The sequence below is a fragment of the Neolamprologus brichardi genome, chromosome 7, assembly GCF_056152115.1.
Source record: "Neolamprologus brichardi isolate AB-2024 chromosome 7, ASM5615211v1, whole genome shotgun sequence".
Taxonomy (NCBI): domain Eukaryota; kingdom Metazoa; phylum Chordata; class Actinopteri; order Cichliformes; family Cichlidae; genus Neolamprologus; species Neolamprologus brichardi.
Window position 1 is genome coordinate 60527375 of NC_142110.1, and position 27814 is coordinate 60555188.

At 40.8% G+C, this 27814-nt stretch overlaps 1 protein-coding gene across 2 annotated transcripts in view; it reads left to right on the forward strand.

Annotated features, from left to right (window-relative positions):
- LOC102776993 (solute carrier family 12 member 2-like) overlaps window positions 1-27814 on the forward strand; it is a 62413-nt gene continuing 34599 nt past the window's right edge. For both annotated transcript variants that reach the window (XM_087844014.1, XM_087844015.1), the window contains exon 1: window positions 1-1016. In XM_087844014.1, the coding sequence (XP_087700140.1) occupies window positions 465-1016 (552 nt within the window). In that variant the 5' untranslated portion in view covers window positions 1-464. The remainder of the gene's footprint in view (window positions 1017-27814) is intronic.

A 27814-nucleotide genomic window follows, 5' to 3' on the forward strand; every position in this document is an offset into this window, starting at 1 on the left:
TTGTCCGCCCTCTGGCGATGCCGTCTGAAGTGTGTATAACAGCAGCAAGGAAATCTCTGGGAGTCTAGGAGGAGCTACGGCAAGGTCGATATCAGCATCGTTTTCAGGGCAGCAGAAGGACCATAAGTGGCTGGGATCTAGTGCTGTGTCCCCGAGCGAGGGACAATAAATTGTGACTTTTGGGATTTATCACCGTGGAAGAAGAAGTAGGAGAGCGACGGAAAGTTTACAATCTGTAGTCTTGTTCCGACCGTGCTAACAAGCTACCCTCACTACTCCTCCTTTCCTCGCCGCTATCCTGCGCCTTTTCTAACCAGTCAGAGCAGCGAGTTCATTTTTCCTGTAAATAGGAAGACGCTTTGTAACGGGTGGCAACCGGGTTTTTGCTCGCATCCATTATATTGTGTGGCCGAGTAAAGCGTTTGATCCACACGCTTTCCACGTTCATCTCTGTTTGCTGTACCATGTCAGCACCATCCTCTGCGTCTTCCGCTCCGGCGGAGAACTCTGCGACAGACAATGATTTTCTAGCCCCGGATGCGGGGCAGAAGCCACCCGGTCCGACGCCCAGTCAGAGCCGGTTCCAAGTGGACCTCGTGGCTGAGGCTGCGGGCGCCGCCGATGATAAGACTCCGAGCTCTGACGCCTCTGCCGCTGCCCCAGATGCTCCGAGTAGCGATCCAGCTGCCAGCGGAGAGGAAGCTAAAGGCCGGTTTCGGGTGGTGAACTTTGCGGATCCGACTGGGGTAGGCAGCGTGGCCTCTCCGGATGCAGCGCCGACTGAGGGAATGCAGAACGGAGACACGGTGATGAGCGAGACTAGCTTGCATTCGTCGACTGGGGGGCAACATCACTATCACTATGACACGCACACCAATACCTATTACTTGAGAACTTTTGGTCACAATACCATCGATGCCGTGCCCAACATCGACTTCTACCGGCAGACAGCAGCACCGCTGGGGGAGAAACTCACCAGACCCACCCTGTCGGAGCTGCACGATGAGCTGGACAAGGTAAGACCACTCGCATGACCCGAAACTACTGGTTGAATGATATAGAAATCAGACTACAACTTATCTTATTATAATTGGAATCAACCCCAACTGTCAGAGTGTTCACCTTATGTATTTACAATCTCCGTTTATTGTCTTTAAACCATCACATGCCGCTCTACGTGAGTTATTGGTAGATGGGAACCTCTGCTTTTCCCGTGTACTCCATCTAGGTCACAGCAGTCTTGTCAGATAAAGTTGTTTTTGTTGTTGTGGTGTGTTTTTTGTTTTTACTTTGTTTTTATTTTTCTTCTTCGGACAGATGCTCTGTAAGATGTTCAGGTCAAAATGACTGACCCCAGATTACCGCTGTGTTTGCATGTTTGTGTCACTGTTTACGTTATTAAGAAACAAACATTATATCTAAAGAACATGGCAGATGTTTCCCTTGTAAATGACAGTCACACTGAAAGCACTTTCGTGTTGCTTGTATTAATTCATAATTAATTCATAATTAATTAATTAAAGTAAAAACTTTATTTCTGAACCGTGGTGGTGTTTCCCCCCTTTTTCCTCTAACTGGCCTAGAGTAGCCTGTTATTGTCAAGGTTATGTTCTGATAAACTTCAAAGTGACTGTTGGCAGCCGTACCCTGACAAACTGATTTTCACTAACCACAATGAACTCCAACTCGGATCTAAGCTTGTATGACAAAGCCCAGGTTCTCAGTGTTTTAAATACATTTTTCCAAAAAAAATATCCACTTCAGTTTCATCCATATTGCTCATCTTGTATTGCGTCCGTAGCTTAACAGAACATTTGTATGCTGTGTTTTGCTCTGGTGAGAAGTCACCTTGCTTACTGGGTCAGGTTAGATTGTTGGATGTTGCGATAAAGGAAAACAGAAGAATTCTTACACTTTTATTGCGTGTAGAAGTTCTTTATTTACTACAAAGTGTTTCGAGACAACTTTTGTGATAAACTGGCGTGGTCTAAAGAAAATTGCATTAACTTTATGCTGTCTTTCAGCGCAAACCAGTGTCATCACATTTGCAAGTCAAGTATTGTTACTTGGTGCCGAATTACTGGCACCAAATCAAGTCTCTTGACACAGACTTGATTTTCCAGTATATCATTCAAAACTAAAGCAGGACGCTTTTGTCAATGACTGCCCACTCTAGTCGATTGTATACCTTATGAAACTTGATGAAAAGTAAAGTCTGTTCTCTGAATCTTAATCTGCAAAGCACCCAATGATTTCTCTTTCTCTCTCTTTCTTTCTCTCTCTTTCTCTCTTTCTTTCTTTCTCTCTCTCTTTCTTTCTCTCTCTCTCTTTCTCTCTCTTTCTTTCTCTCTCTCTCTCTCTCTTTCTCTCTCTCTTTCTCTCTCTCTTTCTTTCTCTCTTTCTCTCTCTCTCTCATATATATCTAAACATCAAGTAGTTTGTGTTGAAAAGCTGGTTTTGTTTTATCAACTAGAAGAGGGCTTCTATTGTCCTCCCCAGTCAGGCTATATTGAGACTTTATGGCAAATATTTAGTAGGCAAGTATGTTTCAACACCACAGAATTACAGCTGCTAGCAGATAAGCATGATCAGCTGATGGACAATGGAATTTAATTAGCTGCTGTGGTTGGCTGATATTCATACAAACTGCACTCTTTGGCTCAGTAGATTGGAAATAGCCTTTGAACATTAAATATCATGGGGTTTCTTTTAGTTTGAAGGTCATGGTCACCTTGGTGCTACTACTTTATAATGTCTGTGTTTTCCAGTGTTTGTGTGGCACGCCCAGATCGAAATGTGGAATGGAAATTCCACCAATTGATTGTTGCTTCTGGTTGTTTTTCATGGCAATCAATGAGTCCTCTTATAAAGTTGGTAAAGTGTCTATGTGAAAGCTGAACACATTGTCTTTATGAAATTGACTGTGGCAGTAAACTCCACTGAGAGTCTTGAGCCTCTAGTGACATGGGCCGTCAGGAACAGGCAGGCAGGTAAGTAAGTGTTGCCATCCTGTAATGTTGAGCTCCGAAACAGCACCTTCAATAGCGCTGTGCTATGGGTCCATATTGAAGAGCCGGAAGGGAAACTGTGACAGGAAAGATTTTATTCAGTCCAGAGCAGCAGAGCATAAACAAACTGTGCTTAAATATTGATGTTGCACTCAGTGCTGCTAAAGTTTGACATTAGACTGGAATATTGTACATAAAATACTGCTCTCTATACTTTTAGAGTAGCTGGGACAGTAGTTAAGGATAAGTTCAGTCTTAACTTGAGTCTTAATGGCATTTTTGCCGCAATACTTGCAATATGTGCACAGTTTCTTTCATGTCCTTTTATTGCTCCTGGATTTTAATGTGCTGAATCCAAAAACAACAGTTAAAAAAAAAACTATGGATAAGCTATTCAGTTTAATTTTACACCTATGCATTTTGTTTAGATGATTTTCAATCATAAATTGTGAGCATAGAGATATATCTTTATCTGTATATGGTAGGTTAATTATTGTGATGTGATGCTTTCTTAATTTTGTAACAAAATTTAAAAAAAAGAGAGATAAAGAACACTTGATGCAAACCATTATATTGGAAAGCACAGCTGGATTGTTCCACATCAAAGCACAAAAGATTTTCCCGAATTTATTCAGAGGTAGGCCAAGTCAGGATGTGGGTGTGGGATGGTGTGACACTGAGACATGTAAAGTTAATCAGTTAGATCTGACGTCTTGTGATGACGTCAGATTAGAGCTGGGCGATATATCGAGTTTTTAAAAAATATCGATATATTTTTATACGAGATATAAGATGTGACAATATCCTTTATATCGATATAGTCTATGTTACGTTATAACTATACTTGTGGAGCCGCAAGTTTGCCTCTCTTTCGTCCACTTCTGTCTTTACGCAACATTACTCGGCCTCGCCCCTCCTTCACTGAACACAAATCCCCCTCCTCCCCCATCGCTTCACCTGCAGGAAGCGACAAGATGGACACGGCAAATCTCCGTTAACGAGTTACTGCGCATCGCCCCGTGCGTGGGGCTGGACGCCGTCAACGTGTTAGCGTGGTTAGCTCGTTAGCGTGGTTAGCTCGTTAGCGTGGTTAGCTCGTTAGCGTGGTTAGCTAGCTAACGCCATGCAGCCCAGAGGCGCTGCACAGCCTAAAATCCTTTCATTTTCTCAAAAGTTGACAGCGCGCCTTATGTATGAATTCTGGTTGTGCTTGATGACCGCGAACCGATTTTATGTGGTACACAGCGCTCAGCAATCTGTCAAAAAATGTTTTAGTACGACTTTGGTAAGCTACGGTGCTGCACCGGTTGATGGATTGTCAGAGCATTACGGCTACCGAGGAGCCTCGCGGAGTGATACGTACTGTGCTTCAACGTAATATTACCCTACTGTGTATAAGGACCATAAATGGCACCTGTTAAGAGACGTGGTTACGAAGAGGATTTCAAACTCAATGCTGTCAGTCACACAGTAGAAGTTGGGAACAGAGCAGCTGTGAAATCTGTCTTTGTTATTATGCTCAGCGTCTTTTAGTTTACATTTTGACTGCACAATTGTGAGCTTTTTGTTATGCACAAAAACAACATTGTTTTCTTTTATTTATGCAACATTATTATTTAATAAATGCTCATAATTTATTTTTGAGTAAATTTTATGTACATCTATGCTCTATGTTAATAAAAGTGCCTGTGTGACATCTGGGACACAGCTTTGACTAAGAACTCTCTTTTTGTTCTTACTTTATGGCTTAAAATGGCTTAAAAAATATCGAGATATATATCTTATATCGCCGTCCAGGTAAAAAATATCGAGATATGAATTTTGGGTCATATCGCCCAGCCCTACGTCAGATATGAATAAGTGATTGAACATGTGATCCACATGTTTACTCATATGTTAGTTTCATCACTTGACCATATACATACATACACACATACATACATACATACATACACACACACACACACACACACACACCCAGCACGCCCCTGCGGGCGGTTTATCCTTCAAGCTCAGGTCCTCTACCAGAGGCCTGGGAGCTTGAGGGTCCTGCGCAGTATCTTAGCTGTTCCCAGGACTGCGCTATATATATTCATTTATTTATTTTATATAGATGTTTACACAACTAAACAAAAGTAATAATTCAGCAATGTCATGCACAAATGGAGGATGTGCAAAGATGTCACTGGGTCAAATTCTGAGTCACAGTACCTTCCACAACATATCTGAAAAGAATTTATTTTTTAAAGCTTATTATAATAATCTTTAAAAAAATCTGTAGCCTTATTTTGCATCATCAGATTTGTTGCTACGGAGAAGGTCAAAGTAAGACCAAGTAAGAGTAGAGGTCAAATGTTCAAATATATCCTGCAATTTAGGCATATTATGTACATGTTATAATGATGTTGTATTATAATTAAATTATATTATGATAGTATACTGTGTGAGGTCTTAAAGACCTCTTAGCACAATATCACACCAATAGAAAACTGTTGTCAGACTGCTTGCTTACAGGATATTTAGAAGTAGAATTGCAGGCAGAACCTTTAACTTTCAGTTCAATTTAATTAAATAATCAGCTGCATTATTTAGTATTTTGTGATTGGTATTGTTATAGTTGTCAAAGGCTTGTTTGCCCGGTGGCCTTGTTAATTGGGTAAGTGTGACGGCATTGTAGGGCATCGGTTAAGACGGTTTATTCAGAACAAAAAAGCTTCCAAGTTACCATTTGCTAGTAGGCTGGGTGCTTTCTGAGAGGAGTTTGCATATTCTTAGGGTGGATAAAATGCTTAAGGGGTTACAGTTAAGTGCTGCTGTTTTGTCAGTGTATGTGGATATGAAATGTGGGATTGTAAGTTGTTGACTAGTAGAGAGGTACATATTGTAAAAGTGCCTGCTGCTTTCAGGGGACGTTGCAGGGTCGATTTGCACAATGGAACCCTTGTTTAAGTCTTACAAGCTTTTTTTTCCCCTTTTGAAGCAAATCCCTCCTGTGTTTCTAGTACCTCACAGCCCTGCAGATTGTACAGGCTGTATGGAGAAACAGGAAGCGAAGGACCCCCTGGGCTTTTAGTGTGTCATTTTACAAACAGTGGAGTCCTTTTGTCGCAGAATCAGCCATAGATGATGGTCTTACAGCTGTAGTAACAATCTCGCTCGCACACACGCACACCCTCTCTGTGTCTCTTTCTCACAGAGCCTTTTGGCAACTGTGTGAGAGAGAAAGAGCTTTTTGTCTGCAGAGGACCTGGCTTCTTCCTTATTCCCGTGTGCGTCACATAGACCCTGATGTCAGAAATAGCACAATGACCCCACCCCCTTGTGAGACACAAGTACAGTAATTAAGCTGAGAGTAAAACAGTAGCGGTATTAGCAGTAGCTGTGCGTATTCTGTTGAATTTTTTTGGCGGTAATGTATCTGTGAGAATATGTAACTATTGATGCTTTAGTTTAGATATGATAAAACAATCCTTGAAAAACAAGCAAGCGCTGCAAAACCATGGGATATTTCTATCCTATTATATATACTTCTATACTTCTTATCATTACTCTCAAACTTTTGTCAGTCTCTATACTGCTTATATTGTCCTTATAGGTTGCAAATAATTTATTATGTAACTTCACCCTGTCAGTTGATACTCGTGTTTCAACCAATGTGTTTTACAGTGCTGTCACGGAAACTGTAGCGTTACACTGAGACGCGCTAATAAGAGTTTTTTTTAGTGTCCGTTTAGACATTATTTCCATGTTTAGTTAGCCAATCAGGACATGAATTATTTTTTGACATTAACAAAAAATGTGGGTTCCAGTTTACTTTCTAAGATACCCAATCTCCCCATCTCTGTTGGAGTGCAACAAAATTCCACTCTTCTTTTTTCCCCTCTTTTCAGAGGAGTGGAATTTTTTTCCCTTCAGGGATCAGAACAGAATTGACCTTCATAACCACATTTCCTGTTGTCTGCAGTTTCTGCTCGGCGTATTACAACAGCTTGACTGGCCACTCCCAGCACTCCTAAGTTTAGCACTTCACCAACCCCATACCCCATCTTGATTTGGGGACTCACTAGCAGCATGAGAAGTGAATTTTAATGTCGGGAAAAGGTTTGAAAAATGGCTCCATGTTAAATCCAGACTCAAATATAAAATTCTCCTCACATACCAAGTCTTGTATAATCAGGCCCCATCTTATCTTTGTGACCTTATAGTACTGTATCACCACAATAGAGGACTTCACTGTCAGACTGATGGCTTTCTTGTGGTTCCTAGGATATTTAAAAGCACTATAGGAGGCAGAAACTTTAGCTTTCAGGCCCCTCTTCTGTGGAACCAGCTCCCAGCTTGGATTCGGGAGACAAACATTTCACAACAACAGTCACCTCAAGATACTTAATTATTCATTAGAAGGCTCTGTCATTGTCGGGAATGCCATAAAAGTGTGTGGGCGCCATAGAAACTATTGAGTACCTTTTTTTTTTTTTTTTTTTTTTTTTTTTTTTGAGTTGTTGCAATGAAATTCCAGCAAAAAGGACTAGCCCCCACGTCATTTTTTTTCCACTTCAATTTTCAGGGTGTCTTTGATGTTCAGCCCTCTGTTCGTTCATAATCCATACACATTACAAAGTTGCACACCCAGATATACGTCTGTGTTGCAAGTATCAGTTATATGTGGAGATGTGCCATAGCAAGGCAACTTGAATTATTTATGAATCCCTTAATAACCCATTATTAGTCTGATCTATCCATTGGGGAAATGAGATTTGTCAAAAAAAATGCCTTGACAAACAAGCTGGTGCCGTGTACTTTGACATCATTGTCATCAGAACAACCCTGCTGTTTGGTCTCGCATTACATCTCCAGTTAGTCTCGTGTCTGACAGGAAATTAATGCTGCTTCCTGTTTTCTTCAATAATCTGCTCAGAAAACCGCAAGGGTCATAGCTTTTCATTCACCTTGAATTGGGGACAGTTGGACAAAGAGAGCTTTGTGAGTTAACGTGTCATATTTCTAGAGGGGGGACATGTGCATGTTGTTCAGAAGGAAACAATTTGATGAAAAGGTCAAAGATGTTTAGAGGTCAACTTCATGTGCTTGCAGCTTCTCCCTTTGCTTACTTAGAGCTTGTTTCACAAGGAGAAAAATCCTATTCCCTTGATCATGGTTAGCATCATGGAAAATTGGCAAACATCCCTTTTATATCAAGTGTTTACAAATTGTCCCTTGTGTGTGCACATGCAAGCCGTATGGCAGGATGTGCCCGCAGTTGGACTAATTAGCATTCTATTGCAAGATTCAACTACTCGTGGTAGCCTAGTTCCATGCACAGATGTACACAAAGCCCATGTGGTGGACAGTTGGACATCAGTAGTGCAAAAATAAGCAAAATTGTTCAGAATGTGAGTGCATGCGTGATAAAGTCTGAATGTTTAAGAAATGTGATGTGAAATGATAATTTTGTTTCAAAAAGAACAGCTTTTGAAAATGTGGCATATATAAAAAGTGTTTTATGTTAACACTAAGGATCTGGTTACCCAGGACAGCTAACTGGTTAGCAGTGACAGAACAAGTGTCTATAGCTCAAGCAGTTATCTACTAATCGGAAGTTTGCAAGAGCAAGAAGGTCCTGAGTTCAACTCCATCATCTGGCTGGGGCTTTTCTGTGTGGAGCTTACATGTTCTCCCTGTGTTTCCATGGGTTCTCTCTGGGTACGCTGGAGATCTTATTTAAACTTATTTTATAATACATATCTTTGTTATTGCTCAACCCTGCACAGACCAAGTGACTTGTCAGTGGCCGCTCACGAGGTCACTAGCTAACTATCAACCAGTGGATAACTCTTCCAGTGGATAACATACCGATACTTACACTCTAAACTGCTAAGCAGCTCTTATCAAAGCTTCTCTGTTTGTGGCACTCTACCTCACTCGTCACCTCTTTCACACTCACACCAGAGTTAAATAGTAATTTGACACAATTGGGAAAACAAAAGTCTCTGCACTGTGAGGCCAGGCCATTTTGATTCCGTCAGCGCCCCTCAGCAGACAGCGGAAAATCCAACACTGGGAGCGTTTCAGGACCGTAAAAGAATAATGAACTGAGTTGTGGGAGGTTTCTCCAAACAATGGTGAGATGTCTGAGGGAGTGGACATATGATCGGCCCTCTCGGCCAATAATCATTGTGCAGGGAGGACTGTCAGCCTGAGCATTCATCAGCATCAACCAGACTCAGAAGATGCTTACCACTGTATAATATGTATAGTATGTGGAACAATGCGTACCTGTGTTCAGAGGTATGGAGATATCCTTAAGTCTTAAATGACTATCAAGCAATGCGGTCTTTCTGTTAGTATTTAGGTATGAACACAAAGCCAACAGCTCAAATCAAAGATGAAAACCAGCACAATGAGACTTTAAACGGCGATTGCAGCCTGACATCAGTTTGTTACCTGTTGAAGTTCAGCAGCGGCTGGCTTCACCGCAAATGACGACTTTCTTTATCACAGTGTTTGGCTGGTTTCAGCATTCATTCATCTTTAACATCATTCTGAGTTCTTTGCTAGCTTAGTGTCAGTATACTGTACATGCAGGTGCTTGCGATCACCAGAAGTTGTGTTAACAGTGTAATAAATTTTTTCTTTTTCTTTTTTTTTCTTCTTCCTGGAGCAGTCTCCGCTTTTTATTGCAGGATGACAGCACAATGGCAAACATTGCGCTGTCATCCTGCAATAAAGCTAAAAATAATGTCCATATCCAAACTGTAGATTGTGTCAATCTTTTCTTCCTCCAGCACACAGTTTGTACAGATATCAATGTTACTTTTTTAAAAATTGCATCAAGTTTTGGGGTGATGAATTGCAAACTGTGGTCGGAATAGAAACGGATGCATAATACTGCAACAGAAATTCAGGTCTCTACATGCATCTCTACAGACAGCATGCTAACACATTACCACAATAATTGTAAACTATCACTTTAAAGTCTCTTTAGGTTGGTTTTCGTCTTTGTTTTGTGTTGTTGGTTTTGTATTGTATACGTAAAAGCTGAAGGCTCCTATGTCGGTCCTCATTAGAATAGGGATTTACGTTGGGTTGTTGAACTGTAGCCTCAGTTCTTTCAAACCTCACTTTGTATCTCATTATGACTAATCATGGAAGCTCCACTACCACCACGTCTATCCAACACAGACAAACACGCCAAGGACACAGGGATCCAGTGACCCCTTTATAATAGCTCCTGGGCCCTTCTTGCTTTTTTTTCTTGCAAAGATCATAAGAGCTCAGTGGTTCTAGACCAGGACATTTTACTTAACTATTTACTGACACAGCTGTCAAGGTAGTCCACGAATGTGGGTTTTTCTGATTTCAGGAATATCTATTATGCTGTAATGATACATTTTTGTTGAGGAAATATACTCTTCTTGGAGAAGTTGATGGATTACTGCATACCCACATGTTATAAAACTAGCTAGTCCCATGATTTGGGAGGAGATGTGTATTGCTGCTGATCTCATTTTTCCGGGTCTCTAGGGGTGCAATACAGTGGCCACATTATGGGCATGGCCATTGCAGGGGAGCGATCTCTGTGACTCAGTCTCTCCAGCCTGCCTGGCCGGGATAAGCAGGTTATTATTGATTCTCTGTACCAGCCACAATGGCCTAGGAGATCGTTTGAGGGGGTAAAAACTGCTATGCAGCGCGAAAACAACCAGAGGAAGATGCAGGTTAAGGTTCTGGCTTTTGACCTCTGTCTTCCCCATAAACCCATGCCACACCAACCACTGCCTACCTGGGCTTTGTGGCTATGCCAGTAAGGGAGTGTAATATAGGCTTCAGCGGTCCTACTTCCCAGCTGCCTGAGTAGCAGGGTCTGTAGATTGGTAGGCAATGGGGGAAAAAGTCTTCTGTTGCTGTTGCTGCCACACCTGCTGCTGCTTGAAGCCGTCAATCCCACCATCCACAATGTTCAACTTAGGAATTGTAGTGGCTGCCAGGGTCTTAGTAGGCAGCACTCACAGAGATCACTCCTCTAACCTCTCCAAGTACGTATTAACTATTCCCTTCTTCTCTCAAGAAATGGAGAGAGTCAGACATTTTCTCCAGTTCCAATTTAAGCTGTGTAATGGCCATCTTTGTTCTACCGATATACACAGTCAAGGAGGAGCACAGGTTCCTTCAGTGCCCCCCACTTCAATTTATTCACCTCTCCTCAATGCTTTGTGGGGACAATTCAAGGAGAGAAAGACGTGTACACGTGTTTGGGTTTTTTGGGTCGCCCAAGGAGAGTGCAGCTGTCCCGGCTTTGAACTTCCATCCTCCTGGGCCCCTTGGCCGGATGGAGGATTGGTGGGCATGTGTAGGCCATTCATGGTTCTTGAGACCATTGTTGGCAGGGGTTACAGACTAGTTTGCAATGAGACCAACCAATTTCAGTGGTGTGGTGTTTTCAGTGTCTGCTCTCCAAAGCCATTGAGCTGGGAGCGGGACTTGGGACTCTTCATCATATTTAGAATATTTCATGTATGCACTTACAGCAAAGAGGAAGCAGAGGAAAAACACACAGGTACTGTTACACAGCCTATCTGGCCTAGGTTTCGGCATCAGTGACATCTCCCACTCAGAGTATAGAATATCTAGGCCTCAAACTTTCTTTTCGGGCCTTTCTGTAGTGAGGTGCTCAGGGACTGTTGAGGATGTGGGATTTTCAGGGTTGGGTGTCCTCCCTGAGACGTGAACTCAGCCATATAGTGAGAATTTCCCTGAATGTTTACTGGCTCTAAGTCACTGGAGAGACTCTACAGTGTTCATTATTGGTGTTCCCTTTGGTACAGTTATTACGAGGCAAAACTCTGACAACAGATGGTTTGTTGACAGGGTGGGGGCTGTTTTCATGGGGGAGACTCCAGGCCCCTTAGGGTCCGTTGTGCGTAAATATAAATTACCTGGAGTTGACTGCAGTTTTTCTGGCTTTGAGGTATATATTTTTTCTGCTGCTTTTGAAAACTTGTCCTGTCTTGGTCTGGACAGACAATACAATGGCGACACATATAAATGGTCATGGAGCCACTCGCTCTGTGACTTTGCAAAGTCACAACCTGATAGCACATATCATGTCATTAAGTGGGACACACATTCCCGGTGTTTTGAACATCAATTCGGCTCTGCTCTCCTGAGGGGAAGCTACAGGGTGTTGACACTCCATCCAGAAATAGTCCACCACCTGTGGGAGAGGTTTGGCCAGGCGTCCGCAGATCTGTTCACATCGTGCAAAAAAATCACAATGACCTCTGTTCTTTTCAGCAGTGACAGAGCAGTGACGGTCTATGATTTTAATAGCTCCTTACTGGCATAGCCATGGATGGTGGCTGGGGTCAGCATTCATTCATCTTTAACATCACTCTGAGTTCTTTGCTAGCTTAGTGTCAGTATACTGTATATGCAGGTGCTTGCGAACACCAGAAGTTGTGTTAACAGTGTAATAAATTTTTTCTTTTTCTTTTTTTTTTTCTTCTTCCTGGAGCAGTCTCCACTTTTTATTGCAGGATGACAGCACAATGGCCTATCTGCTCCGTAGCAAGCCCTTGCACAGGGACCTGGTATTTCAGTAGCATGGGTAGATTTTTCATCCACATTCATATGGCATTATTTTTGTGCCACTATTCTGAGCGCACGTAAAAAAAAATTGCAGGTGTTGCATTTTGAGAAGAAACTTATTTTGAGCGAAAAAAAGCTAAATTTGAGTGAACAAAATTCATTGCTGTGCAAAAAATGTATTTCAGTGTTTGCTATTACACACACACACACACACACACACACACACACACACACACACACACACACACACACACACACACACACACACACAATAACAGCTCCTCTCGCTCAGTTTTTGCATTTGCGCTTGCTCGTAATGTGTTGCTTGCGCTCTCAACATTTCTGCCTGTGCGCATTCAACTCTTTCTGTACACCGTTATATTTGTGCCACAAAACCAACCAATCACAGATTTGGATGAAAAAAATCTGATTAGCTGTTTTGGTCTCCAATCAGCTCGAAATGACGAAATGTAATATCCCAGAATCCATTTGGTCCAAAACTCAAACAAAGCAGTGGCGGAGGAACACAGAGTGGCGGAGTTTGAAATATTACTCTTTTTGGATCACAAAATAAACTTTTAAAAATGTTTTCATGCGAGAATGTTGCTGTGCAAACTTCAAATATCTGCTCGATTTATCAAGACATCACATATTTGCATAAGTGCTCTAACGTTTTCGGAGATGCCTGTTACCCACCTGCTGACCGCATAGCTGGATTGGCCATTGGGCATACTGGGCATTTGCCCGTCGGGCCGATGGTGATTTTTCACTTTTATGTTTGTTTGTTTTTGTAACGGTATAAACAATAAAAGGTAGTGGATTAGCCACTTGGTCATGATCAACTCTGGGCTGGACCAATTACAATACATCCGTATTGAGGTGAAAAGGAACGCGATTTATCCCGGACTTCAGCTAGAATGAAAAATAGACACAAAGCTGGAGTCATTCTGTGTTTTTTGCTGCACAGCTGCCTCTTCTCTCATTCTCTCCCTCCCTCTCGCCACTTCAATCATGAAACTGATCAATGATCAGCTGATCGGCTTTTCTGCCACAAGTCCCATCTCTCTTGTTTGTTTATCGCCCACTTTGCGCCAGATTGGAGCTGATTGGAGACCAAAACAGCCAATCAGATTTTTTTGCATCCAAGTCTGTGATTGGCTGGTTTTGTGGCACAAATATAACGGTGTACAGAAAGAGTTGAATGCGCACAGGCAGAAATGTTCAGAGCGCGAGCAACACAGTACGAGCAAGCGCAAATGTAAAAACTGAGTGAGTGTGTGTGTGTGTGTGGATGATGGCAAACACTGAAATCCCCCCCCCCTTTTTTTTTTTTTTTTTTTTTTTTTTTTTTTTTGCACGCAGCAATGAATTTTGTTCACTCAAATTTAGCTTGTCTTCGCTCAAAATACATTTCTTCTCAAAATGCAACACTTGCACATGCAATTTTTTTTTTTAACGTGCGCTCAGAATAGTGGCACAAAAATAACGCCATACATTCAGAGCATTTAGCTCTCTGGAGTGGCACGTAAAAGGCTGAATTTAAAAGTATCTGGGCTCCCTCTGATAGTGATTGAGAGCATTTGGAGTGCAAGAACTCTTTTGCCACATGCTCACTTTATGATGGCAAATGTTGTGTATTTGAAAAAGAGTGCACAGCTAGCAATATGATTCCTTATCAGTTCTCTTTTCTAGATAAGGGGGGAATATTTTCCACTATTGAAGTGTAATGTTGGCTTTGGTAATGCACCAGTTGGCCAGCATTCTCTGATAAGGAGATTTGTGAATGACGTCCACAGACTGAGGCCTACTATTAAGCCTGTTTTTGTTTTGTTTTGGGTTTTTTGTTGTTTTTTGTTGTTGTTGTTTTTTTTTTGGGGGGGGGGGGGGGGTTGTGTTGTTGTTTGGTTTTTTTGGGGTTGTTGTTTTGTGATTCCTCACATTGTTTTCAGAGAACTTGGGTTATGCTAGTAACCACAAGTTCTACATTGTTAACTGGAAATTATGTGACATGTCAATTTACAAATGTAACATGCATTATTTTAAAGGAAAGTAACGAGTAATGTATAATAATAACTTTTTTTTTTTTTTTTTTTAGTAACAACTCCAACCGCAGTTCCCTATTCTATGACGTGCTCCTTAATTCAGCACTGCTACATGATTTGGTAAAATCCTCTCCGTGGGAGAGAGTAGCTCCCCCCCCCCCCCCCCCCCCCCCTAAGATACAGATTGTCAATCAAAGGTCTACATAAGGATCTTTCCTGTGTGCTTCAAGATTCACAAGAGGTTTTTTTTTGTTTGTTTGTTTTTTTTAACTTTACTGTGCTTTACTGTGCACAAGGTTAGGTTTTGTAAAACCTAAACTGCAAAATTAATTAATTTTATTTTGTAACTACCATTTGTGGCACATCATGGTACAGTTTTCAAAAACATCCAAAGCTCTTGATGCTTTGTCATTGTTGTGCAGAGACGGCCTTTGTGTTGTTTCAGTCATGTAGAAAATGTTCACTAACCTATTCTGTGTTGTTTTGTGCAAGTAGAATGGGGAGCTGAATTTAAAAGGCAGAGACTTAAACTTATTAAATTTGTTCCTAACACAGAGCCAGCAAGTAAATTCAACAACATACTATCCTAATACGTAGCATGTGATACTGCTTTGAGCTTCTTCTCCAGCTTTCATTACTGAGCACATGAACACTGTTTCTCCTTTTACTGCTTATATAAGATAAGAAATGCTTATATAAATAAAGACCATAAATTCTCTTAGAGCTCAGCTGATGTAGGATTTATTAGACTCATACTGATTTAGGGATGCCACAAACGATTATTTTGACAGTCGACTAGTCACCGATTTTTTTTTTTGCGATTAATCGACTAATCAGATCATGCATCCATTGGACGTAAAACGTACAGCTTATTGCACCAGCAGCATCTGCTCTTCTATAACTATCATTAGCTTACAGCTTTAAGCGTTTAAGGTATGTGCTAACTAAAAATAAAGACAAGATGATAGTTTATTAAATTTTAATGAAATTTGCAGATTGTTTCGGTGAAGTTTAACAAACTCCTTGCTATCTAAAATATAACAGGACACCTGAGTATATTCTCCAGCATCTCACACTTCTGATAATCAGTTGTCTGCTTGACGTTTATTCAGCTGTGTAAAAACTATAACTTTAATCTCAGCCAAACCGATTTACTCAGGAACAAATAAAATACTAAAAAAGCCAAACAATAACATTTTTAAGTTATCTAAGTGACTTATATATGTTTAACCTGAGTAGCGAAAGACGGCGGTGGGTTTGAAAACGATTTGCCGGGAGTCCGGTGTTCTCACGGGCTCTAGTGAGCCTTGCCCCCGGCTAGCTATCGAGCTAGTGGGTAACAGACGTCTCCGAAAACGTCGGAGCGCTTTTGAAAATATGTGGTGTCTTGATAAACTGAGCAGATATTTGAGGTTTATACAGCTACATTCTCGCCTGAAAATATGTTAAACGTTTATTTTGTGACTCAGAAAGAATAATAAGAGTAATATTAAAACGAACTAGCTGCCGCCATTGTTGACAACTGAGCTGGGCTGCGCTATGAATTCTGGGACAGAGCTACTTCTTCTTCTTCGGGGTTTAACGGCAGCTGACATCCTTGTACATGCAGTGCTGCCATCTTCTGTTTCAGTCTGTTATTACACTCTTAAATTCTACTACTTATTCCTGCGTCTTTTGTGATCTTACAAAGCTTCAAACGACGTGTCGACTATTAAATCAGTCGTCGACGATTTTGATAGTTGTGACTAGTCGACTAATCGTGGCTAACTGATATCTAATGAGTTTTAAAAATCCAATAAAAGCAAATTTTTCAGAAAGGGAAAACATTCCATAAAACAAACATAAAAAGATTGTTGTTGCCTTGCATCCACTATCGACTATCTTTCTCTCATCTAAAGTCAGGTTGTGGTGGGTCTATGCTAAGCAAGGTTTTCCAAATGTCTATCTTCCCAGCCACATTCCAGGTCCTCTTCAGTTTCCTAAGCCAGAATTCCTCTAGATTTCTGAGCTCCTCGCCCTGTCTCTAAGGCCGAGAAACTCATATTCATGACCTTACTCATTACCCAGAGTTCATGGTCATAGATTGACTGATAAAATCAAAAGCTTTGCTTTTGTCTCACTTCTCTCTTCACAACGACAGTCTGGCACAATATCTACATAACCCATGACGCCATACCAATCCACCTGTCCAAGTAAACCTTCCCATCACTTGTGAATAAGATATCAAATTATATTAACTCCCTTAACTCTGAGTGGGCCCTTTTTAGGCTTTGCCTGACTGAGCCGCACAGTTTATAGTCCAGCTCTGCCTTAAGCTTCCTCCCTTCCTCCCTGGTCAGAGGGCCCGGTGGCGCCAGTGTCCAGCAGCCTCGCCTCGGTCAGTGCGCCCAAGGGCAGTTGTGGCTACATTGTAGCTTGCAATCACCAGTGTGTGAATGGTAGGGGTGGGGGAAAAAATCGATACTGTGTAGTATCGTGATATTTTGTTTGCTAATAATGTATCGATACAGGGACAGCAGAAATCGATATTTTGTTACAAAAATAGTTTTTGTGGAATGGAACATGCTCTGACTTCAGAGCATGTTGATCAGCTCCTTTTTCTGAGCAAGAATCCTGACATTCCTTCAAATGTGTTTAACTTGTTTTTTGGCAGCAATAAACATGACAGTTTACTTATTTTAATTTAAGACATGTTTTATTTTAATTAAGTTTAAAACTTTTTTTATTTAATGTAAAATGATATTTTGTTTTAATTTAATGGTAAATAATTTACTTTCAAATTCTTCAGTTGCTGAATGGGCTGCATAGTTTTCATAAATTGCATAGTTCAGAATAGCTATAATTGTACCAGATGGTTGCATTCAGTTAAGTTGGACTAGACTGTAATACAAACCGTTCAGTTTGTCAACAATAAAACTGACTAAAATGAGAGAAAGACTGAGTGCGAGACTTTGATATTAGAGAAAATGAATATTGATAAAGTTTACCTTTATGTACAGAATCGGAATATCGCAAAATATTTTAAAAAATTGCAATGATATCGTATCGTGGGATGTATGGTGATTCCCACCTCTAGTGAATGGGTGGATGACTGAATGTAGTGCAAAGCGCTTTGGGGTCCACAGGGACTAAGTAAAGCACTATACAAATACAGGCCATTTACCATTTAGCATCTTTTCTGGCTTCAAATAGGCTGGACATTATAGCACATAAGTTGATTTAAGTGTATATTCTGTCTTTTTATGTGGATAGAATAATTAAGAAAGAGTATGTCCAGATTCTTTAACTTCACCTCAAAACAACAGCAAGGCGGTTGAAAATTGCACAACTTGGTGTTCCAGCAGGACAACAATCCCAAACGCACGTCAAATGTGGTTTTGGAATCACTAAAGTAGGCTGTTTTAGAGCTTCCCAAAGCTCGGACTTCAACTCTGTTGAAAATTTGTGGTCTTTGTTTACAAGCTGGTTCTCTGCCATGAAAAAAAGCAAATTAAATAAAACGCTACCAATTCTTCCAAGACAAGTGGTCCAGCCACAATTATGTCAGAAGCTTGTTAGTGGCTGCTGAAAGTGTCTGGTTGAAGTGGAGCTTGTTAAGAGACATTTAACACCAGATTTGTGTTTTTAAGTAATCTCTAAGATGGTGAACATCTTTACTGAAATATAGTCTGACCAATGCTAGGTTTCCACAAATTACAGTTTTAACTGTAAGTGTACTTGGAATTATTTTTTACCAGTTGAACAATGCAGTATTGTCTTTGCTCAAGTTTGATTGGAACTCTGAGAATGAGTTTGAGATAAACAAATGCTAAACTCTCATTTGTACAAAGAAGTAACAGAAGAAAATGTCTGCAGGGAACATAAGTGAAACCAGCTGGAACTTGTCATTACAGTACGATCTGGAAATAGTTTTTCCACCTTTGCTTTTCACTCAGCATAATAAGAATCATTCTGTTTTTCCAGTACAAACACAGAAAATGAGTCGAATTGAGGGGGACGGGGCTGCATGTGTGAACAGTTATCAAATGTCTACCATTCATGAATATGATGCTGAATAACTAGTTATGCATTCTTGAACTTTGACAAGTGTAAATGTGTAAATGAATTTCTTCGATCTGTAGTAGAACATTAAAGGGCATTGTTTGTCTCCATTCATCATGAAGAGTGTCCAGGAAAGAGTCTGACCTCTTTCTACAAACCAGATGCTCTCCTGATTTATGGTGTCAGTAATAGCGTAATGACATAAGCAACATGACCTGATATCACCCATAGTTAGGAATTCAATTTCATATTGCCCAGCTGTTTAAAAATGTGCCCGAAGCAGATTTATTTTACCTTTGGAACTGTTAAGCTGTCCTAATGCCACATAAAGGTATCCTCAACCACTTGTCCAAAAGCCGCAGGTGCATTACTAAATTGCAAATGTGTTGGGGCACATAATGCAGACTTTGCGTCATTAGCTAGTGCTGTGTATCGTCACTGCAGTTTGAAAAGGTTACTGTATGGGATATGGGATTTGTTATAAAGAACAACAGGTAAGAAAAGAAATGCTTCAAATGAAAGGATCACGTAGAGCTGGTGCTTTGTCATGGCCTTTTTGTCCTGGTCTTTTTCCCCCCTGGATATGATGATAATTGTTTGCACTGATTTCAAGGTAGATACTTGGAAATACTATGAAGTGTCATTTCATAATGGACATCATTCACCATTAACAGATGCTGGCTTTTAAACTGTGTGCTGATAACAAACCTGATGCTCGCTCTTCTCTTTAGCCTGGAGACAGAGCATCGATGATTCCCATAATGCATCTCGAAGTTCTGATAGGTCACTCCACAGCACAGTTCCATTTTGCCTGGGTCCCTTTTCAACTTTGTTGTACAAGAAATTGTGTATATAGAGCAATTTCTGTCTACGTTTCACAGATTTAAAATGGATTGATCCATCATCTTAATACTTTTATAATTCTGGTAATATAATACAATTATGATAATTCAGATCAGAAGCCTTTAGCCCATCCAGCTGCCATGGCTTGATTGTAGCAGTTTTGCTGAGTCATTTAGGGGATGTTGACAGATGGTCCAAGTGGAGTGATCTTGAGGCCCTCCCTCCCACAGCTCAGCACTGCACGTGCCAAAGGCCCAGCTCACTTGAATAATTTATAACACCTATTTATACAGCCAGTGTAACCGACCCAGTCCACTGACACGTCTCTCTGTGTGCGTTTGTTCATGCGTGTGTTCTCTGCAGTACAGTATCACTTCATATTCCTGTCACAATGCACAGTGGTGTTTTTGTGTAGCCTATTTAATGAAAATGTTTTAGATGACGTCTAGATAACTAAGTGTAATCTTCACGTGCTTTATCCAAGGTGCACCCTCTGAAACTGACACTAAATGTATTTATTCACTTTGGCTGTCTCTCGCTTGGCTTGTAGCCAACTCGCAACCAGCGTGGCTTCTTCACCTGTCCTTCCTGCACCTTTCTGCTCAGTGTATAGCTACTCTTGTAATAATCTAGTCCGTTTACTGCTCTGGCGACCAGGATTACTGATTTGGAGGCCCAGCTCTGCACTATTGCGAAAAACTCACAGCCAGGCTCCTGTATTCAGTGCGACAGTTGTTAGCATAGCCACCATTAACTCTCACCCCAGCAGATTGTCCCAAGCAGCCAGGAAAGCATGATAGCTGTGTGACTGTGAGGAGGGAGCATAGCTCTAGACATAAAGATCTGGATGGCCTCTAATTACCTGCTGCTAAATTCAGATAAAACTTAGGGCATTGTATTAAGCCCTTAAAATCTTAGAAATATGGTATCTAACCAGTTTCTTACTCTGGATGGCATTACCTTGGCCTCCAGTAACACTGAGGAATGATGGAGTTGTTTTTTTTTTTACCAGAATATGTTTCATTGTGCATATTAAGCAAATATGCAGGGCTGCTGTCTTTCTTTTCTTTTTTTTCTTTTTTTTGCAATATCTCTAAAAGTGGAACTATCCTGTCTCAGAGTGACACTGAAATACTAGTTCAAGCATTTGTTACTTCTAGGCTGAGCCAATGTAATTCATTATTATCAGGATGTCCTAAAAATTCCATGAAAAGCTTTCCGTTGAAATGAAATACTGTAGCGAGAGTACTAACAGGGACTAGAAAGAGAACATATTGGCTTCTCCCACTGTCTTCTCTTCATTGGCTCCTCCTTACCTAATTTTACAATTTAAGGAGGACAAAGTTAATAGATTTAGTCCCCCAAAAACATATGTACCTGAAACATACACAGCATTATCACCATCTCTAATAATCAGCTATGCACCACAGACCTTCAAGCTGTCAGTAGTTAAACAGTTTCTTAAAAAGCCATCTCTTGACCCAGCTGTCTTAGCTAATTATAGGCCAGCCTTCATCTCCAACCTTCCTCCATCTCAAGAATTCTTGAAAGAGTAGTCGCCAATTCAATTCAATTCAATTCAATTTTATTTATATAGCGCCAAATCACAACAAATGTCGCCTCAAGGCGCTTCATAGATACAGAGAAAAGCCCAACAATCATATGACCCCCTATGAGCAAGCACTTTGGCGACAGTGGGAAGGAAAAACTCCCTTTTAACAGGAAGAAACCTCCGGCAGAACCAGGCTCAGGGAGGGGCGGCCATCTGCTGCGACCGGTTGGGGTGAGAGAAGGAAGACAGGATAAAAGACATGCTGTGGAAGAGAGACAGAGATTAATAACAGATATGATTCAATACAGAGAGGTCTATTAACACATAGTGAGTGAGAAAGGTGACTGGAAAGGAAAAACTCAATGCATCATGGGAATCCCCCGGCAGCCTACATCTATTGCAGCATAACTAAGGGAGGATTCAGGGTCACCTGGTCCAGCCCTAACTATATGCTTTAGCAAAAAGGAAAGTTTTAAGCCTAATCTTAAAAGTATAGATAGTGTCTGTCTCCCGAATCCAAACTGGAAGCTGGTTCCACAGAAGAGGGGCCTGAAAACTGAAGGCTCTCCCTCCCATTCTACTTTTAAATACTCTAGGAACAACAAGTAGGCCTGCAGAGCGGGAGCGAAGTGCTCTAATAGGGTAATATGGTACTACAAGGTCATTAAGATAAGATGGGGCCTGATTATTTAAGACCTTGTATGTGAGGAGCAGGATTTTGAATTCAATTCTGGATTTAACAGGAAGCCAATGAAGGGAAGCCAAAACAGGAGAAATATGCTCTCTCTTTCTAGTCCCTGTCAGTACTCTTGCTGCAGCATTTTGGATTAACTGAAGGCTTTTCAGTGAGTTTTTTGGACATCCTGATAATAATGAATTGCAGTAGTCCAGCCTGGAAGTAATAAATGCATGAACTAGTTTTTCAGCATCACTCTGAGACAGGATATTTCTAATTTTAGAGATGTTGCGCAAATGGAAGAACGCAGTCTTACATATTTGTTTAATATGTGCGTTGAAGGACATATCCTGGTCAAAAATGACTCCAAGGTTCCTCACAGTGTTACTGGAGGCCAAGGTAATGCCATCCAGAGTAAGAATCTGGTTAGATACCATATTTCTAAGCTTTTCAGCGCCGAGTACAATGACCTCAGTTTTATCTGAGTTAAGAAGCAGAAAGTTAGTGGCCATCCAAGTCTTTATGTCTTTAAGACATTCCTGCTGTTTAACTAATTGGTGTGTGTTATCTGGCTTTATGGACAGATAGAGCTGGGTGTCATCAGCATAGCAGTGAAAATGTATGCTATGTCTTCTAATGATGCTGCCTAGGGGAAGCATGTATAATGTAAACAGAATTGGTCCTAGCACTGAACCCTGTGGAACTCCATAATTAACCTCAGTGTGTGAAGAGGACTCTCCATTTACATGCACAAATTGGAGTCTATTAGATAGATATGATACAAACCACTGCAGTGCAATACCTGTAATACCTACAGCATGTTCTAATCGCTCTAACAGGATATTATGGTCAACAGTATCGAATGCTGCACTAAGGTCAAGAAGGACAAGCACAGAGATGAGTCCACTGTCAGAGGCCATAAGAAGATCATTTGTAACCTTCACTAAAGCTGTTTCTGTGCTGTGATGAACTCTGAAACCTGACTGAAACTCTTCAAATAAACCATTCCTCTGCAGATGATCTGTTAGCTGTTTGACAACTACTCTTTCAAGGATTTTTGATATGAAAGGAAGGTTGGAGATTGGCCTATAATTAGCTAAGACTGCTGGGTCTAGAGATGGCTTTTTGAGTAAAGGTTTAACTGCAGCCACCTTGAAGGCCTGTGGTACATAGCCGATTATTAGAGATAGGTTGATCATATATAAGATCGAAGAATTAATCAATGGCAGGACTTCTTTGAGCAGTTTTGTAGGAATGGGGTCTAAAAGACACGTTGATGGTTTGGAGGAAGTAATTATTGAAGTTAACTCAGAAAGATCGATTGGAGAAAAAGAGTCTAACTTAACATCAATGGAACTAAGAGTAGCTGTAGATAATATTACATCTGTGGGATGATTATTGGTAACTTTTTCTCTAATGATAAAAATTTTATTTGTGAAGAAGTTCATGAAGTCATCACTAGTTAACGTTAAAGGGATGGTTGGCTCAAAAGAGCTCTGACTTTTTGTCAGCCTGGCTACAGTGCTGAAGAGAAACCTGGGGTTGTTCTTATTTTCTTCAATCAGTGATGAGTAGTAAGCTGTTCTGGCTTTGCGGAGGGCTTTCTTATAAAGCAACAAACTATTTCTCCAGGCTAAATGATGATCCTCTAAATTTGTGACACGCCATTTCCTCTCCAGATTACGAGTCATCTGCTTTAGGGTACGTGTTTGAGAATTATACCACGGGGTCAGGTAGTTCTGATTAGAGACCTTAGTTTTCACTGGAGCTACAGTATCCAGAGTCGTACGTAGTGAGGAGGTGAAATTATTAACAAGATAATCGACCTCTGTTGGGGTAGCGTTCAGATAGCTGCTCTGCTCTGTGTTGGTACAGGGCATTGACGATGATAACAGTGGCTGGATTATATTCTTAAACTTAGTTACAGCGCTTTCAGAAAGACATCTACTTTGATAAAGTCCACTCTCCACTGCTGCGTAATCAATTATTGTAAATGTAAATGTTATCAAGAAATGATCAGACAGGAGAGGGTTTTCAGGAAACACTGTTAAATGTTCAGTTTCTATGCCATATGTTAAAACAAGATCTAGAGTGTGATTAAAGTGGTGGGTGGGTTCTTTTACATTTTGAGAGAAACCAATTGAGTCTAACAACAGATTAAATGCCATGTTGAGGCTGTCATTTTTAGCATCAACATGGATGTTAAAATCACCCACAATAATTATTTTATCTGAGCTCAGAACTAAATTAGATATAAAGTCTGAGAAATCAGGCAGAAACTCTGTGTAAGGCCCAGGTGGACGATAGATGATAACAAGTAAGACTGGTTTCTGAGTTTCACAGCTGGGGTGGACAATGTTAAGCATCAGGCTTTCAAATGAAATAAAAGTCTGTCTTGGTCTTTCATTAATTAATAGACTGGTGTGAAAAATTGCTGCCAAACCGCCCCCTCGACCTGTGCTTCGAGATTTCTGGTAGTTAGAATGACTCGGGGGTGTTGATTCATTTAAACTAACATAATCATCCTGCTGCAACCAGGTTTCTGTAAGGCAGAGTAAATCAATTTGTTGATCAATTATTAAGTCATGTACTAACAGAGACTTGGAGGAGAGAGACCTAATATTTAATAATCCACATTTCACTGTTTTACTCTTTGGTTCAGATGTGGATACTGTATTGTTCTTTCTTTGTAAATGTTTAAGTTGTTTGTTGCTGGTTTTTAGTTTGTTTTTTGTCTTTTTGGAAGCAGACACAGTCTCTATGGAGATGGGTTTTTGGGGGGGTAGCAGGAGGAGGGAAGCTGCAGAGAGGCGTGTAAGACTGCAACTCTGCTTCCTGGTCCCAACTCTGGATAGTCATGTTTTGAGGGGTTTAATAAATTTGTCGATATTTCTAGAAATGAGAGCTGCTCCATCCAAAGTGGGATGGATGCCATCTCTCCTAACAAGACCAGGTTTCCTCCAGAAGGTTTGCCAATTATCTATGAAGCCCACATCATTTCTGGGACACCACTCAGACAGCCAGCAATTTAAGGAGAACATGCGGCTAAACATGTCACTCCTGGTCTGATTGGGGAGGGGACCAGAGAAAACTACAGAGTCCGACATTGTTTTGGCAAAGTTACACACCGATTCAATATTGATTTTAGTGACCTCCGATTGGCGTAACCGGGTGTCATTACTGCCGACGTGAATTATGATTTTATTGAATTTACGTTTACCCTTAGCCAGCAGTTTTAAATTTCCTTCAATGTCGCCTGCTCTGGCCCCTGGAAGACAATTGACTATGGTTGCCGGTGTCTCTAGCTTCACATGTCTGAGAACAAAATCACCAATTACCAGAGTTTGACCCCCAGCGGGTGTGTCACCGAGTGGGGAAAAACGGTTAGACACATGAACAGGTTGGTGGTGTACCTGGGGCTTCTGTTTAGGACTATGCTTCCTCCTCACCGTTACCCAGCCGCCTTCTTTCCGCAGCTGCTTGGGATTTGCCGGGGAACAGCTAGCGGGGCCTACGCTATCTTCGGCTGCACCAGCTACAGGGGCCTGGCTAGCTAAGGGTGAGAGAAGGGTGCAAAGCCGAGTCTCCAGATCAGTAATCCTGGCCTCCAGAGCTGCAAATATGCTACATTTGTTACAGATATCATTACTGCTAAAGGAGGCCGAGGAGTAACTAAACATCTGACACAATGAGCAAGAAAGTGCAGAAGGGACAGGTGAAGTAGCCATAGTGCTAACGGGTCGGCTACGAGCTAAGCTAGCGAAACAGTACAGAGACAGTGAGTGGATACTTTGGCTATAAATTAGGTAGTGAGTACACAGAAAGTGTGCTTCGGATGAAGCACGTGAAGATTATACTGTGGAAAAAAAAAAGAATGTATTTAAAAGTTGTTAATTAAACTGCTAAGCAAATAAGCTACTCAGAAACACCACTGTGTTTGAGCAGGAACAGGAAGCGATACTATACCACAGAGCGAGCGAACACCAAGTGACAGCGCCACCGACAGGACAGGAGACCACAGCAAACAGCCAAACAGCTTAAAGATCATCTGCAGAGGAATGGCTTATTCGAAGAGTTTCCGTCAGGTTTCAGAGCTCATCACAGCACAGAAACAGCTTTAGTGACGGTTACACCCAATCTTCTTTGGCCTCTGACAGTGGACTCATCTCTGTGCTTGTCCTGCTAGACCTCAGTGCAGCGTTTGATACTGTTGACCATAATATCCTATTAGAGCGATTAGAGCATGCTGTAGGTATTACAGGTAGTCTGCTGCAGTGGTTTGTATCATATCTATCTAATAGACTCCAATTTGTACATGTAATTGGAGAGTCCTCTTCACACACTGAGGTTAATTATGGAGTTCCACAGGGTTCAGTGCTAGGACCAGTTCTGTTTACATTATACATGCTTCACTTAGGCAGCATCATTAGAAGACATAGCATACATGTTCACTGCTATGCAGATGACACCCAACTTTATCAGATCGTGCCTTTATGGATGATCTGATATCCTCGTGTCGGTGTTGTTCCCACATCATCATAATAAATGCTGTTCCAGGTTCAGCATTGCAAGTGACCAATCACATCATACTTTTGTAAGCCAAGCGATTCATTCATTTATGAAATTCCAATGTTGCAAGGACAACATGTATAATGCTTACCATTTATTAAAGAACAGTGTCCTGAAATGCAAAAAATTCAAATTGCTTGCTTTTTTTTTTTTTTTAAAGGTGTTTTTCCCCGAAGTTGCAAAAGTATGACGTCACAACAATGTGATTGGTCACTTGCAATGTTGAACCTGGAACAACATTTATTATGATGATATGGGAACAACACCGACACGAGGATATGAGATCGTACCAACTTTATCTACCCATGAAGCCAGATAACACACACCAATTAGTTAAACTGCAGGAATGTCTTAAAGACACAAAGACCTGGATGACCTCTAATTTTCTGCTTCTAAATTGAGATAAAACTGAGGTTATTGTATTCGGCCCTGAAAATCTTAGATATCTGGTAATATTGCAATCAGATTCTTACTCTGGATGGCATTACCTTGGTCTGCAGTAACACTGAATGGGGACATGCAGTAAAAGCTTTAGTATAAGTTAGTAATGTGCGTTACCACAGATAAAATTTTTGCCCCGATACCAAGTAAAATTCAGGTTGGTATTAGTTATACTGATCAGATCCAGATACTCTGTACAAAAACTTGATGTGTTTGGAAAATCAAAATAAAAAGTTGTGTGTTTCAAACTGCACCTTCATAATGAATACAAGACATTAGACTCGTTGTTTTTATTGTTTAATTATAAAGAAATATCCTATAAGAAATCAAAAACCTAAAAAGTCATTACCTACATTTTAAAATATTCAATTAACAATCAAAAACAATAGCTCCTGTCCTGCAGCACCAAAGAACTCCGCAAGTGACATCTATCAGTGATGACGGTCATCATCAATATACAGCCGTATTTCGCATCTCACTCTGTCAGGCGGAAGAAGTAGTAGTTCCTACCAATCATTTAGACAGTCCCGATAATAGTTACTTTCCGCTGTGTTCCTGTTAATCATAAACAAACAAATTTACCCCAAATACTAGTATACGTGCAGAGGGCTGGCTTGCAGATGTCCTTTGCCTTCTTATTAACCTGAAGTAGAACAATCAATGCAGTTAATATAATACACTGTATACCCAGGGAGGATGCCAATGGGACACTATTGTGCACAGAAGGGAGCTTCTAGTATTTTTAACGGCTACATAAAGTAAAGAATGTGACCTGTGTCTGTAAGCCAGTGTTCCTTTTTTTTTTTTTTATTGCCTTTGATTTAAGCAGGAAATGAAACAATTGTTATTTCGGAATGTTTTTGCAAGGGTGTCCTGGAGAATGTTTTCGATGGCAGGAGAAACCAGAGTCCTGCAAAGAAGCCTGCAAACTGTCAAAAGAAGGGACTTGTCTGTGTGTGAATGTGTGTGTGAATGGGTGGATGACTGGATATGTAAAGCGCTTTGGGGTCCTTAGGGACTAGTAAGGCGCTATATAAATACAGGCCATTTACCA